Below are 17,474 nucleotides of genomic sequence, written 5' to 3' on the forward strand. Positions count from 1 at the left end.
CTGCCTGTAAGAAGCCATTGCATTCTGAGCAACCTTTGCTTTAATCTTCTTTTGTCAGCAATTGTCCACTTTGAAAATAATTCATCTATAGTTGTTCTTATATGATAAATTGAAGAAGTTTTTCTAATTTCTTGTTGAAGAATCATATTTCCCTTTAGTTAGTTCTAGAAACATCAGTACATGGTCTATATTATAGAGAATGAAAGAATAGACACACATTTTTAAGCTCACAATAGCAAGAATGGCAAAAATTATCACTTGAAACAAGAACCGGGTTCAAATCATCCAGTGCCTCCCCTGTGAGCAGAGTTTGGACCGTTTGTTCCTGGCAGGCTCTGTGTGAATGCTCTGTAGCTTCCTACTACCCCAGGAGAAGCATTTTCAGTGGGAGGAGATAGTTAGCAGACTGCACACCTGAGTTTGGATTTGTGCAGCTATGAGCACAGTTTGGGAGAAAAGGGTTGAAATGAATCTATGACAGATATATTTTAATTGGCTCTTAAAAGCACATGCTATTCTTAGTGGAATGTGTTCATTTCCATATGCGATGACTCTAAGCTCTCACTAGATTTAAAAGGTTGGGTTTGGAGGCCTGAGGGCCTCAGAAGCTATTGCCTTCTACTCTGTCACCCTGCCCCACCATTTCCTCTTCATGTGCCCTGCTCTTCCTCCCTCTTGAAACCCCAAAGGCTCTACCTGTCCATATGGCTCTTTAGTCTCCTGTGTCCCCAAAACACTATACAACCATCTGCTGGAACATAGCCATGATAAAATATCGCCTATCATAATTATGATATGAAAGGTGCGCTGACCATAAATTGTCCTCTCCCCAAAAAGATGTCCTGGGATGTTCTAGTGAGTTCTTCTGAATCGTGCTGGTTCCTCAAAAGCTGTGTGCTGTGTTCATTAGCTTTCAGACCTGGCATTGAGGGCAGGAATGAGCTGCAAGTGTCAGCCAGAGAGGACGGACTTCCACTTGGTAAAGGCAGGCCATTTTTGTTTCCAGGAAACCAATAGCTGCTTCCATTTGGACCCTTTCCAATAAACCATAAGAGGCACTCATAAGGTATCATGGGACTTTGGAAGCATTATTGTCAGGCTAAATTTGTGAATCAAAAATTTGTTTTTTAAAGCCATTGCAATGAAAGTCTTAGAAATTTTTTACTTTGGAAATGCAGATTGGTTTTAGCATAAATGTCAAAAAAAGATTGTGTAGCAATTTAGAGCTTCCAGAATCTGGCAACACTCGTTATCCCATTTTACCCTTAAGAGTTCTACGAGAGGTTAATTCACCTTTACACTCACCTTGAGTCTGAGGCTATTCGGGGATAAGAAACTCAACCAAAGTCTCACAGTGATATGGAGAGGGGCACAATTCATACCCCGACTGTATTTAAAATAGATAATTTATCATATATACATGGTCCATTACAAAGTCAATTTCTATAGTGTGCAGTAAATAGCCACCCAGAGTACACTCACATATCAAGAAACATCCTTAAAACAGAGTGACAGGATGACTTCTCCTAAATGAATCCATCTTCAGTGAGTTCAAGATTTCTGTACATCATGCAGGTCCACAGAGCAACTTCATGGATTTATGTTCCACACATCCATGATGCCCACCCAAGCCCACTACAGTTCATGTCGAAGGTTGAGCTGGGCAAGGCACTTGGCAAGCACAGGGTCTTTGTGACACGTTTTCAGCATGGCTTATATTCCTGATTCCCCCACCCTGAGGGAACCTGGTGGAAGACTTGCTTTCCCACAAGTGGGCATTCAGTGTGAGTCGGCTGAGCTCAGCACACTTTGAAGAGCCCACTTGCTCTAGTGTGTCCACTGTTGGCAAACTTGTTTCTTTGGAAAAGGGTAAGCAATGTTTCTCTGTCCATCTAGGTTCATTCTGCTGAAACCAGCAGCCCTTTAGAATGGTGTCCTTCTTGACCTGAAGCCTCTGAGAATCACGAGGTACCAGAGTTTTCAAAGACAAACCTCAGGCTTTCCCCAAATCATCCCCTCTGCCATTAAACAACCAGGATCAGTGCATCTATTTAAAACAATGGATGCCATCCTAAGTGACTGCTTGCCATCAGTGGGTTTCTGTGCTCTGGGTGCCCTGGCAATGTTATCTGAGTCTTAGAAAACCAATTACTACATATCTACCATCTTACACTTTGGCCTATAACGGCATTTCCTGTAGCTATAAACCAGGAGTTCAATATCACAGATACAGGAAGGGTGGCAGATTACAGTTAAGATTTTTTAAAAAGACTTTAACAAATTAAAATCCGGGGACAGTGGAGAAAAAGTGTAGGAGGTTGGCTCAGCAGTCTCCTGAGGTACTCTCAGAAGCAGAGTCCTTCTGCCCCAGGGCTCAGGCCCCAGAACAGCTTGTTTGGGGAGATTCATCCGAAGGCTGCAGCCCCTATTTCTGCAGGGAGAGCAGCCTTGTACCTTCAAAGGCACCTGGAATGTGTTGGGAAGGGACTCCCCACCACATGCAAAGGCACAAGTGAAAAACCCAAATTGAGTCTAATGTATGAAAGATGATATATCATGAGCTCTGTAATGTTTTGAACAATCAATAAAAAAAGGCACAAATGAAAATATAAAAATAGGGACATTGTTTCTGAGGTTTCATAAATAACTGGGTGGTGGGGATAACAGAACCACAGGAGAGGAAACGGTGACACTACAGCTTGTTCTCTTCAAAGAGGATCTGCGCGTACACGGTGCTGGTGGGGACACCTTTGGCAGGTTGGTGGGGTTTGATCAGCTCCAGCTCAGCGTAGGTCAAGTTCTCCTCAGCAATCTTTGGCTAAAAAAACAACAACACAATTGTAGCTGACCACAGGCAGTTCCACAGCACATATGTATATTAAAGTATGCATTTTCAAAGCCTTTAGGGGACTTAAAGGGAAAAGCATGGGGACCAAGTTAAAGTATATATAAAGCCAATAACATAGTTAATAAGACAATTCTCATTGTCTTATATAGAACATTATGCCCTGCAAAGGAAGACTGTGAGCTGTGTTCAAGTTGACTAGGAACACTCACAAAATGTGGTTAACATTAAACCACAAAGAAAACTTTCATTTTGAAAAAAGTGAGACAGAAACAAAACATCCCGGCAGCATTATATAAAGGACTTAATTTATATAAAACTAAAATTTCAGAGTCTCTTGATGATAATGATAAAAAAAAATATTACTTGCCAGCAGTATGGTTGAAACACTCACTGTTCAAGAAAAATCCAGGTCTTACATGCTTATGGGAAAATATCTGATTCAGATCAAGCATCCAATTCAAGAATTGAGAAGAAGAATAAAATATCAGAAAGTAAAGAAGAAGGAAGAAACCAATAAAAGTAAAACCAGACTGCAAGAATCAGAAAACAGACAAACAATAGAATATCTAAAAGCTGATGCTTGGGAATCACCCATAAAACAAATAAACTGAAAAAATAAATTGATCAATATAAAAGAGAAAGCATAAATTAGTAAAAATAGGGAATGAGAAATGGGGTAGAATGTGAATGAACAAAATCTTACAACATTTTTATGAGACTATTTTGTTCAACTCATTTAAAATATTTTGAAATACTGAGTAAAATAGTAATGTTTAGGAAAATATAAACAATGTTAATTCCAGGAAATCTAAATGTAATAATTACCACTAAAAGAGAGAGAGAGAGAGAGAGAGAGAGAGAGAGAGAGAGAGAGGGAGAAAGGAAGAATGAGGTTTTTGGCTTTAGATTGATTGTTGTTGCTTTCACTTTGGTCTTTAAAAGTTTATACCCAGCTACCTTTCTTTGCATTGATGGTTCAATGGAGGGCTCAGGTGCATCTGATAAGTAGCTCAAATAAACATTTTTAGCATACCTGTAAGACTAGGAGAGACTAGAAAAAACTAGTATTAAAACCAGGAGCCAGTTTATTTATCTCATGAAAATTCAGACAAGTAAATTGTACATTCAACTTAAGTTTCTTGAAAAAAAAATGCCAAAGCAAATTTTAAAAAAGCCTCTTTTCTTTTGAGAGGGAGCATAATCCTAGATCAGGAAGCACAAGGCAAAGATGAAGGATGGGAGATGAAGAACTAGGAGAATAAGAGAAGGAAAGACAGTGGAATGAATCTGAAATAATTTTCCTATGAATAAGCCATAGTGAATCCTACCATCATGTGCATCCATATGAATGGGGTCCTAACTAGAAGAATATACATTTCATGCTTGTATAATTATATAAAAACAAATTCTATTGTCATGTATAACTAAAAAGAGCAACAACAAAAACTCATTAAATCTAGGACCTTCTGGTTCAGTTGATTACCAAGCAAACTGCACAGATTGTCTAGCTGCTTTTCAAGTTCAAAGACCCTACCTAGGGATGAGAGTCTCTGCTTGTAAAGACCAAAAGTCTTTACATTGCTTCTTAGTCTTCCACATCTTACCGGCCAACAAAAACCCTGTTTACATTCTTGCCTTTCCGTTTAATTACATTTCACATTATAATGATTCCATTTAGAAATGCCATGTGTCCTCAAATAAGCACTCAAAACCCAACTCATGTAAATTTTAGAACCAAGATTTATAAAATCATATTGTCCAGGTGTTTTATCGCATTACCTTGAAATTGCATTGTTTTCTAGTGTAGATTATCTGTTTATTCTTAAGTTATTTCATTACGTTTGGATATGAAAAATAACACTAGCGTTCTCAATACAGGTCACCAGGCTGGCTGGGCTGATGTGTTGTTTTCATACATTTTTATGATGTTCCTATAGTAAGCATAATTTAATAAAGCCAAAGCACACTAAATAAATAATTGCATCTAGAAAAGCAATAAAAACAAATAAAATTAGTACTTTCATAAGTGGAAAAGGTACTTCAATTACTGCTACAAGCAACAACCCACCATAAAATGTGTACAATCATTTCCCTTATGCATATTTCTGGAATATAATAATTTGATTGAAGATATGAGGCAGCACACAGGAGGCTTGGGATAGTGAAGTGCATACAGTTTCCAACAGAAGATGCATAATATCAGTCCTTGGCATCTTTAAAGAACCTATTGTTTTTTTTCTGGCAGGCACACTTATCTAGGACCATCAACCATTGCTTAATTACATTTCCTAACATGTTTAACTGGGAATAAATTCTTAATCGCCAATGAAAGGGGGCAAATGTATACTCTTCACCAAGCTACTTTTCTTTGCATTGACGCTTCAGTGGAAGACTTAGGTGCATCTGAGAAGTAGCTTAGAGAAATATTGGGGGCCTGTGATTAAGACTAAGTAAGACTAGTGAACTGGTAGTAAAACCAGGAGCCAGGAGCAGGATGCAATGGTTACATCAGCATGTGGTTGCAATGGAGCAGAGCCAGGTGAGAGACCTGCTGCAGGGCCTCACCTGTGTTTCAGGTGATGAAAATTCCCTGCAATCCCAATTAGACAAACCCAATTTAGCTTAAGCTAAGAAATCACTCCTAATGTCTATGGCAATTTCAGAACTGGAGGGCAGCCACGGGGTCTCTAAAGATGAACCAGGAAGTATTTTGTTAGTTTGCCCTTTCAAGTCCCCTCCCTACTCTTGGAAGTACAGGAAGGATGGAAGTACAAGTTTTGCAAGTTCTCCATCTGCAAATCTAAACAACTGTGTATTGATAATGTTTGGGAAAAAATAACTTGATGGGTGCTGAACATGTAGATTTTTTTCTTGTCATTATTCCCTAAACAATACAGTGTAACAACTATTTGCATAGCATTTACACTACATTAGGTATTGTAAGTCATCTAGAGATGATTTAAAGAGCACAAAAGGATGTGCACAGACTATATGCAAATGCCACACCATTTTACATAAGGGGCTTGAACGTCAGGGGCTTTGGAGTCTAAGGGACATTAGTGTCAGAATAGAGATTTTAATAATGTTGAATAGGCTGTTCACCACCAAGCTTATCACTTTAGGTCCCATGAAAGCATAAAGGGAATTGCAAAAGTAGGATATTCAGGTCTCAGACCTGAGCTGTATCTTTATGTCCAAATGTTGCTATAGTCACTGTGAAAGAGGCGGCAGAGGTGAACAAACTGCTGGGAAGTCCTGGTAGCCCCTTAGTAAAAACCCTAGAACCTTCTCAACATGTGAGAAGCAACGCTGCCATTTCTTCTCTCCAGGGCTCTTTGATTTATGCTTTTTCCCCCTTCCAGCCAGCCTTCAGACTCTCCTGGTCAGATTCTTTCTTTGAAGGCAAAAAAGGGCCACCATTTGTGTCCCTTAGTATCTGAAGGGAACTGGATCCAGAACTTCACAGATCCCCAAAGATGCTTAAGTCCCTGGTATAAAATGGTGTTGTGTTTGCATAGAATCTATACATACATCCCTAAGGTATTTTAAATCATCTATAGATTAGTTATAATATCTAATATGATGTAAATACTATGCAAATAGTTGTTATATTAAAATAGCTAGGAAATAATGAATAGGAAAAAATCTGTACATGTTTAATACAGATGTAATTTTTTTTCTAACATTTTCAATGTGTGATTGGTTGAATCCATGGACATAGAACCCACACATACAGAGGGGCTGCTTTGTTCAGCAGCTTGGTATCTTATCTGTACCCAACACCTTGTCCAATCAAACATTTCCCATCAGCCAAAGAGAATTCTCTTCTCAGGTTGGAGGAGGATTTTATGAGCAAGGGGGGTTAGAGGGGCAGATACAGACAGATGTCAATACAGAAGAAGGCTAGAACGAAAGAAACTTCTCTTAATTTGATGAAAGTGTTCTTGGAGAGGAGGTGAGAAAAGTTACCCTTTGGCATCATCCTGGGATTGACTAGAGAGCACAGGTTCAGGAAGAATTCCCACCTCAGTTCAAATGTCAGCTGTGTGACCTTGGGCCAGTTGCCTCACTGGTGCTCAGGGACAATGACACTTGCCTTGCTGGTGTCAATCAGGGACAATGAGGATTTAAATGAGGTTTGTGGATATATGGGCACAGTGCCTGGCCCGCAGAAGGTACTAAATGTATCACTGCTTCCCCCCTAGAGAGTCAGTCAAAACATCATCCATTTTTGCATGTTCTGAATTCGTCATGCATCAACAAGAATTATGGGAACAATTAACCTTGGAGATTAACAAATTCTAGGAAATTCACTATTAGGGGCTAAATGATGTCCCTCAAAATTCCCATATTGAAGTGCTAACCCCCAGTACTTAGAACTGACTATATCTGTAGATGGGTTCTTTAAAACACTAGTAAAGTTAAAATGAGCTCATTATCACAAGCCCTAGTCCAAGGTGACAGATGTCCCTATCAGAAACAGAGATTAGGGAGAGACATGTACAAAAGGAGACAGATGTGAAGACACAGGGAGAAGATACATCTGCAAGCCAAGGAGCGGAGCCTCTGGAGAAACCTGCCCTGCCAACACCTGATCTCAGAGTTCCCCTCGGCGGCGGCACTGTGAGAAGGCACATTTCCATTGCACAAGCCCTCAGTGTGTGGCACTTTGTTGTGGTGGCCTTATCACAAGGTGGGGACAGAAGAGAGAGGAAGAAGAGAAAATAGCCCTCCTGGAGGAAAAGGGGATGAACTACCTGAGTAGGGTGGGTGGAATCCAGAGATCCGTGCACTTTCTGTCAACAGCTGAGGAGAACATCCCACCCTTGGAAGGGGCCAAGGTTTGTGCATGGATCCCTGATTCAGTGAGGAATCGGGCTAGAGAAAAGAGGTCCTAGGACTCCTTCATTTAATACCTCCGACACACGACTCCCAACCCCAGTTGCCCTGTCCTCTGTGACTTGTCCTTGTCTTTGGGCTACAGCAGATCTAGGTGGTTGGCTGGCAGCCCAAGCCCTTCTCCAGCTTTCAGAAAAGAGCATTAGGACTCTGGTGTTTACATTCTAACTGCTAAGAAGAGCACTTGGCTCCAGCATGAGGGCTGCAAAACAAGACCCAGCTGTGATGTCCCCATCTGAGTAATGAGCCTGGCCGCCGCATGTCAAGACTGCTGTAGGACAGTTTTTAGCATCTGAACTAAACCCAGAGCTGGGATGGAACCCAAGGTCATTCTCATTTTTAAAACTGAGAACACAGAGCCTCTGCATGAGAAAAGTCAGTTTTATTGTCGCCTGACTTCTGCCCCAATCCCTATGCTCTCCCCTACTCCTCCAGAGCTCTCTCTCTCAGGCTGATTTTCTTTCTTTGTCTTTCTTTATGCTGAAGACCTAAGATGAAGCAAAATGATGTGCAGAGAAGCTGCAGCTCAGGAAGAAACTGGACTGAGGTCTGGGATGCACTGAAGAGAAGACAGAAAAGTTCTATAGAAAAGGGCTCATGGGGGCTGTGGCTATGGCTCAGCGGTAGCGCACTTGCCTGGCATGTGTGAGGCACTGTGTTCGATTCTCAACACCGCATACAAATAAATAAAGGTTTATCAACAACTAAAAAAAAATATTAAAATAAAAAGAAAAGAAAAGGGCTCACGGCCCTGGAATGGGATTCTACTAGGCCTGTCTGCTTAGACTTTCTGGGCAAGGTCTCTTATTCCTTCTAATGAAAACAAATGAAATGTGAATAAAAACCAAGGCTGACATGTTCAAGATGGTGCAGAAAAAAAATGACAAAGGAGTGTGGTCTCTGGCTTCAGTGAACCCCTGGACCAGCCTGCATCCTACTCAGGGTCATCCAGGTTTGGATGACAGAGGGATGAAATTCACCCAACACTCAATGATCCCAAGATCACTATAGGATGCAGGGCTGTCCCACAGTGGTGAGGGAGCGCTTCTGCAATTTGTCTCTTCAAGGGATACTTTTTTGTAACCTACACAAAGGTGCCATAAGTTGTGGCAGAGGCCCTGGCCTTTGCCCAGATATTTTGTTCTATCAGATAAATAAATGCCAATCACTCTCAGTCAAAGCAAAATATACAATATAAGTCAAAGCTTTGGGGTTCACATTCCCACGGCTAAATAGAAGGCCTAGCTGGTGAGAAGTGGCAGCATTTATTTTCTGTCTGCTGCTTTCATGTGGAAAAAGATCTTCAACGATTAGGGGAGAAAGGAAGAGAGACTTATAATACCATGTCAACAGCATCAGGAGCTGGGCCAGAGGACAAATGCCTTCAATGCACAGGAACCTGCTGATAGCTGCCTCAAGATCTACCTGACCCATTATTTAGAATATCAGAGAAGTTCTTTTAGCAATAATGACACAGGTTGCAATGCCCCAGGGGAAGGCATTTATGCACTTTGGACATCCAGAGACCACTGAAAATACCAGGGTTTATGCTATGAATGCAAAACAGCCTACGTGATCTGCTGGGCCTCCCTCCCAGGTGTCCCTCTGAAGGTCTCCCAGTTCAGGTTTCTGTTGAAGCTAAAACCCTTGGCATGAAAATCCTCCTGCCCTGTATACAAGGGGATCTCGATTCCTTCAAAACCCAACCAGGCTTTTTGGGTGACCTCCCTGACAGGGTCCTCTGCATACCTGTGATATCCTCCTGTACTCAGAGCCTCTGCAATTTCCCTCCTCCCTCTTTCTAAACTGCCCAATGGGTAAAAAATGAAGGGATTTTATAATAAATTGTTATGAATTTATTTTTAAGTCAACCCAAGTATGTTATAAGTATGCTCCTGAGCTTTGTTCTTAAAGGTATACAATGCCCTCCCAAACCTGCAGGCAGGCTCACACACCTGTGCCCACATGTGTGCACACTCAGTCCAAAGAGTGCAATTCTATTCATACCTCCTACTGTCTTCCAGTGGTATAAAGGAGGTTTTAAAAAAAAAATGACATGCAGCAAAATTGTCTATGAATTTTAAAAATTCCATGATTTTTAACGTGTAAATTTCTGTAACCACTACCACAATGAGGATACAGAACTGTTGAATGACCCCCACTCCCATACCCCTCTGTAGTCATGCATCCCCTCCAACTCTAACCTCTGGAAACCACAGATTTATTTTCTGTCATCGTGATTTTGTCTCTTAGTGTCACTTAAAAGGAATTATGGAATATGTAACTCTTTGAAACTGCCAGTATATGATTTTTTGAATCCCTCAAGATTCATCCAAGTTTTGTGTATAGTTTGTTCCTTCCATTGCCGAGAAGTGTTCCAGGGTATTCTAGAGTTAGCATACCCATCCACAGTTAGCATATCCATTCCCCTGCTGAGAGACAAGTGGGTCAGAGTTGTCACAAACATCCACTCATAGGTCTTTAGGGGGATATTTTCATTTCTCTAGGGCATTACCCTGCAATGGAACTGCTGGGTCACTTGGCAAGTGTGTGTTTAACTTTATAAGAAACTTCCCTCCTGATCACCAAAGTGTGAGAGCTTTGAGTCTTTCTCATCCTTGTCAGCACTTATTTTTTCTTTTATAGCCATTTTAGTAGGTGTCAGTGGCACAGTAATGACCCATCCTAGACTTCAACTCCAATGCTCACGGGCAGATGCTGAATCAGATTAAATTCTCATACCTCCGCATCCCCTCAGAAACTAGGGAAGGATTATCATACAGCACAGATCTCCGGTGCAGATCTGTGAGTCTGTGGACTCCTCACTTGAGGGTGAGCAAGTCAGTGTGCAAGTGCTACAGCTCCAGACGGCCTGTCAAGCAGCCCCCACCCTTGTTTTCCACCAGTGGGGAAGAGCAGCACCCACAGATGACAGCTCAGGCTGCATCTCCCACCTCTAATTTAAGCCTTTCCTTCCTGGTTATAGGGTGATGATTATGGAAAGAACATCTACAGAAAAGAAATGATTTGATTTAGCTGACACTACAAAAACCAACTCCAGGGGATTCAGAAGTTACACATCTCTTTGGAACACACCACCCTCCAAGCTCCTAATGGGCAGTTTCTGAGCATTTCATTTTGTGGGTGTGCTTCCATGATTCAAGCTAAAAAGTTGACATTTCTACTGGGGAAGAAAGAGAGAAGGGAGAGGGAAGGAGGGAGGGAGGGAGAGAGAGAAAATTAATGTGCTCTTATGCAGACTCCTGCAAAATAATACTTTTTCATAGAGATCACAGCTGGATGTGCAAGTTGAATTAAGTTTGCAGGAATAAAAGAAAAATGCAATTGCAGCCACTGCAAGGTCCCCAATGTCAGAAGTTCAATTGGGTAATACCATTATCACAGCAACAGATCAATAACCAGGACACAGGATGTTTACGCTAACGTCACCTTCAAGCGAAAACACGAACCTGCAGTTCTACAGAGTTGCACTATCAGGAATCTATTTACCCAAGAGAGGATGAAAATTATTAAGGGCAGACTTCCTCTTCTCCCTTCAAGATAAGTGCTCATTTTTTATTCAATAGAGAAGTAACTGGTAAAACAAACTCTCCCTGAACACATACTACCTTGGCCACCAAGGAGGATGGGCTGTGGGTTCAGTAAGCTCTGTGGATAGAAGGGTCTTTGGGAGTCTCTGTAAGTCAACTTGGGAAAGAAAAAACATGCCATGGCTCCTATGGCTGATACTGAGATCAACATGCCTTGGATGTAAACTTGACTTCATCTTGAGTTCCAGGGGTCTGCTGATTGGCATACATTTAACATGTTATGGAAAGAAGATGTAGAGCTCTCTGATGTGTATGGTAAGTAAAAATAAAGAATCAAAACCAACAAATGAAAGTTCTTTCCAAGAGAGAAATATTACACAAAGGATCAAAGGACATGATCCAGAAGTGGCTTTGGGAGATGGCATACCCAGTGCAGGAGCATCGGTCCTTCTTAGAGTGGAACCCAGAAAACATGGACCAACATCCTCCATCACATTCCATTCTCACCTTGGCCCTTATGAGGTGGGTCCAATGATAACACCCACTTTGCAGATGAGCAAACCTGTTTTAAAAGGCAGGAAACTTGCTCAAGGTTTCTGGGTGGCCAGGTGAAGTCTATTCAGAGCCCATGAGTCCTGGCCAGGATCCATGTTCATGGCTATCATCAGCATTTACAAAAGCAGGATCAAGGCTATGTCTATACTCAGATGTGAATACCATGTATCCAGGTGAGCCGGACAGGTAGACAGCAGTCCCAGAAAATAGTGAAGGATCACTGGTGCAAATCACATGAAGCTTGGGATAGGCTCACACCACTCAGTGCACAGTGTGTGCTCCAACTGAACAGCCAGAGGGAGAAGAGAGCCAGTGCCCTCCTCATCAGAAGCCTGGCTTGGTTTCAGGGAACAGGAGCTCTGAAGCCACAAAACCCAAGACTTTCCAAAGGCAGATACACGGAGCAGCCAAGGACTGGGGAGGGCAATGGAGGAAAGGGAAGACTTCATGTTGTTTCAGTTATTTACAAGCCTTAGTATCGTATCAGCCCAGATTCCCACCTCCACCCCCGGCCTCTGTGTGGTTAACCAGTGACTAACTGCCAATAATCCAATGTGCTCTGGGGCTATGTGGGACAGGAAAGATCTGGAGCTTAGAAGAGAAGTCTTGGATGGAGGTGAGGAATTCAGAGTCCTATCCAGATTTGCTGGCACCTTGGAATCCTAGACAGGGCAAATTCATATCATGCACTTGACTCCCTAGAATTCAAAAGATATTTAGCAAAGCACATCCTTAGAATGAATTCAATATGCAGACAGATATATGCCACAGACCAACTGCTTTGGGGACAGAGAGAGATGGTTATCTCTAGAACCTTCTGAAGCCAAACACAGAAAGGCCTAGGGCTAAATCTCACTGCCTTAAGATTTTATAAGTCATCAGACAGATGGCTGCCTCTAGGTTTCACCAATGCATGTGGTGAGCAAAAATGTGATTACAGATAATGGTCTTGATACATGAAACTTCATAGTTGCACAGTGACCGCTCCATGATCTAATATGGTTATTCATTTCCTCCCCCCATGGACCATGGATATATGTATTCCCAGCTGCCTTCCAAAAGTACTTTTACTGGAAATGTCATTCAAGACTGCTTTTGCTTAGAAAAAAAGGGTATGTTTTTTTCTGGTTCAACCAAGGGGTACACTCTGAGAATCTGCAATCTTTAACATGCTCAGTCTTCTAATCATCTGCTTTTAATACTCTCCTCAACTCATTGGATTATGCAAGAGACTGTCCAATGGTGCTTAAGAGCATATTTTCCTAGTGACAGAAAGTCTGCCATTTACAAATTGTGTGACCTTAGACAAGGTACATAACCTCTCTGTACCTGTGTTTCCTCAACTGCAATGTAGGGTTCATAGTACTATCTTTCCTATAGCATCATATTAAGGATTAAATGTATTAGTACATACAGTGGACTTAAGTATCTGATAGGCATATAGTAAATTCTATATGAGTTCAATTATTATTGCTGTTGCTATTATTTTTATTATAGATTATGAACAAATACTGCTTTAATGTTTAGCTCCTTTGATATATTTAGATGCAAAGAAGACACTTAGACTCCTTGGGTATAGCATGTACTAGGGGCTGATGGATGTCCCTGGGCTTCAGGCCTGTACCAAAGAATTCTTTTTAATAGTAGGAAGGATAATCTTTCTAGATTATAAGTCAAACCATGCCACTCACTGCCCCACAAAAAATTCCCCAGTGGTTTTTCATCATATGTAGATTAAGATCCAGGGTCCTTATCAAGATCTAAGGATGGACAAAGATTTATAAAAATATAGGCCAATGCTTAGCAGATACTACGTCCAAAAATAAGAGCTAAGGAATGAAATTTCATTTTGTATTTTAACACTTGGAGATTCTTCCTGTATTCCACTTAGAGCATTCATCATGATTTACCTGTTCAGTGTCGACCTACATCATTTCTCCTGCCTTTCTGTGAAATGGAGGCAATTATGATTGTTTCAGAGTTAAATGTGTGCATCTACGTTAAGTATTGGAGCAGTGAGTATACTTGGAAAGTTCCCGCCAAAGTGTGTGCATTAGCATATTATCACACCACCATCATCATCACCATCACCATCATCATTATCATCATCACCATCATCACTATCATTATCACAACCATTATCACCATCACCATTACCATCATCACCATCACCATCACCATCACCATCACCATCACCATCACCATTACCATCATCACCATCACCATCACCATCATCACCATCACCATCACCATCACCATCACCATCACCATCATCATTACCATCACCATCACCATCATCACCATCACCATCACCATCACCATCACCATCATCATCATCATCACCATCACCATCACCATCACCATCATCATCATCATCACCATCACCATCACCATCACCATCACCATCACCATCATCACCATCACCATCACCATCACCATCACCATCACCATCATCATCACCATCACCATCACCATCACCATCACCATCACCATCATCACCATCACCATCACCATCACCATCATCACCATCACCATCACCATCACCATCACCATCACCATCATCATTACCATCACCATCACCACCATCACCATCACCATCACCATCACCATCACCATCATCATTACCATCACCATCACCATCACCATCATCACCATCACCATCACCATCACCATCACCATCACCATCACCATCATCACCATCACCATCACCATCACCATCACCATCACCATCATCATTACCATCACCATCACCATCACCATCACCATCACCATCATCACCATCACCATCACCATCACCATCACCATCACCATCATCACCATCACCATCACCATCACCATCATCACCATCACCATCACCATCACCATCACCATCATCATTACCATCACCATAACCATCATCACCATCATCATCACCATCACCATCACCATCATCACCATCACCATCACCATCACCAATTCCATCACTGTCATCACCATCACCATCACCATCATCACCATCACCATCACCATCACCATCACCATCACCATCATCACCATCACCATCACCATCACCATCACCATCACCATCATCACCATCACCATCACCATCACCATCACCATCATCATTACCATCACCATCACCATCACCATCACCATCATCACCATCACCATCACCATCACCATCACCATCATCACCATCACCATCACCATCACCATCATCACCATCACCATCACCATCACCATCACCATCATCATTACCATCACCATCACCATCATCACCATCACCATCACCATCACCATCACCATCATCACCATCACCATCACCATCACCATCACCAATTCCATCACTGTCATCACCATCACCATCACCATCACCATCATCACCATCACCATCACCATCACCATCACCATCACCATCACCATCATCACCATCACCATCACCATCACCATCACCATCACCATCATCACCATCACCATCACCATCACCATCACCATCATCACCATCACCATCACCATCACCATCACCAATTCCATCACTGTCATCACCATCATCGTCATCACCATCACCATCATCACATCACTGTCATCACTATCATCATTAATAGCACACTAGTGTCAGATCATAACCATTCTGTATAGAAACAAAACAAGTATTAACACCAAATCTAAAACAGCAATAATCATGCCTATTTATTTTTTTAAATTGACATTTTATGTGATGTTGGCAATGGGTGCATATAGGATGAATTGATAATTTCTATTCTTTATCTCTCTATGCACACCCTCACCATAAATTTAAGAGGCTGTGTCTTACTGTTTGGGGGTCATCACATATGCTTGTTGATAATTTATAAATTTGACCTTAGAAAGTTATAATAAGAAATTATAATTAAGTCTGGCTAGGGGTAAAAATTCCCCTCAAATGTACCATGATTTTGTAGTGAACTCAGAATTTCATGTAGAGATTTTCTTCCTGATACTTTGGAGGCCGAGCTTGATGTTATAGACATGCTGATGATTTTTTCTTTCCTTCCAAAAATGGCACTTCATTTCTAGTATTCTTCATTCAAGATTTAAAAAGTCTTTTAATAACAACTCTGAAGTACTCTGTGTTCAAAACCAATGTTTTAAATGAAATAGGCTTAAAAAAATCAAATGTGAGCAGAAATGATATTGTTTCATGAGATTACAAAAATAAAATAGAGTGAAAAAGTTTTTAAAAAAATTTCCCAATAGTGCAATGATCCCAGAAATGAAGTACCCAATAAAGGCAGCAAATCAGCCAAGCTGAGATGGAAAACAAGCTACTGTTCCACAGGGACGGGCAGTCCCTGTAGACATGCAGGGACAGGCCTGTCCTAGAGTGGGACCTACCAGGACCCCTGGGAACAAGGGTAGGCTGCACAACTAGGGCAGCTCACCATGGAGTAGGATCTGCCAGATGTCTATGCCCCTCTCTTATCTGGATCATCTTGTGACCTATCTTGTCTCTCTTTCCTGTTTACTTTTGTCCTATGAACAGGCTCATGCTCCTGCCCCCATAGTACCTTGCACACTACTTGTTGGCGCTCAGTGAGGGCTGGAGAATGAACAGGTAGAAGCCAGAAAAGTGATCAGAATGGATCAAGAGTGCAGTACACAGGAGAAACACAGAGCCCTGAGGTGGTCACCTGGCCTCTCAAACTACCATCACATTACCCTTACAGAAAAGAACGAGGCAGCCTCTGTCTGTGGCATTTCTGCAATAGGAGTCTCAATTTTTCCGAGAACTGGGTGCTTAATGTGCTACCCAGTCTTCAAAGACATTACTTAGCCCATTGTCAACAAAATCAGTCTCAACCAATATCCATTGTTCTCTGACACAGCCAAGAAGTGTCCGCCCTAGTTGGTGTTTACCGATACTGTCAGTTAACATGAACTGCACAACCCACATGGAAATGACTGCTGTGTGTCAGGGTGACCAGGCTCCCTAGTACAGAATATTCATGCTTCCACTTGATCAGAATCACTTCCGGTTTACAAAAGCCCCAGCGCCTGTTCTCTCTGGACCTCAGGAAACCCATGAAACCAAATGACTTCTGTTTTCTCCACTCTCATTCCTTCCAAAGCCTCGGCATTGATTCTCCCTCCAGTCGACATACATAACTCCCCGTGACAATAATGGGATGTGCATGTGCACCAAGGGGGGCATAGAATTTTTATCTCCGTAAAAATGGTACTAGCATGGTACAAGCAAAGTTTTTGTTTTTTTCCCAAGGCTTTTACTTGGGGCAATATATTGTACATGTGGTTGTGGATTTTTTTCCTTCTTTTTAATTTTAAATCGAGATTAGGCACATATTTTATGCAGGTTAATATATCCTTTTCATGTAAAATTTAACTGAAACCAGTTCTAGCACATTAACGACAACAAGAGAAATTCTCCGGCTTATTATAAACATTCTTCAAGAAACCTGAAATGTGTGTCCTCTGGAAATAATTTTGCTGGGATTTGGATTATTATTAAAATCCTCTCAGAATTCTATTGCTGATGTCTAATGTCCCTCAAAGCCCTTTTCTGCTACTGATCAGAGAAAAACTCTGGGACTCTCGCAGTACATTCTCCATGGTAGAAAGAGGGCTGGGGGAGGGGGCTTTTTTTT

At 41.6% G+C, this 17,474-nt stretch overlaps 1 protein-coding gene across 2 annotated transcripts in view; it reads right to left on the reverse strand.

Moving 5' to 3' along the window:
* Positions 1 to 1,358: 1,358 nt before the first annotated feature.
* VSTM4 (V-set and transmembrane domain containing 4) overlaps positions 1,359 to 17,474 on the reverse strand; it is a 101,979-nt gene continuing 85,863 nt past the window's right edge. For both annotated transcript variants that reach the window (XM_081268834.1, XM_081268833.1), the window contains exon 8: positions 1,359 to 2,818. In XM_081268834.1, coding sequence (XP_081124960.1) covers positions 2,693 to 2,818 — 126 coding nt within the window. In that variant the 3' untranslated portion in view covers positions 1,359 to 2,692. The remainder of the gene's footprint in view (positions 2,819 to 17,474) is intronic.

The sequence above is a fragment of the Spermophilus citellus genome (assembly GCF_964194105.1).
Source record: "Spermophilus citellus genome assembly, chromosome: 15".
Lineage (NCBI taxonomy): Eukaryota > Metazoa > Chordata > Mammalia > Rodentia > Sciuridae > Spermophilus > Spermophilus citellus.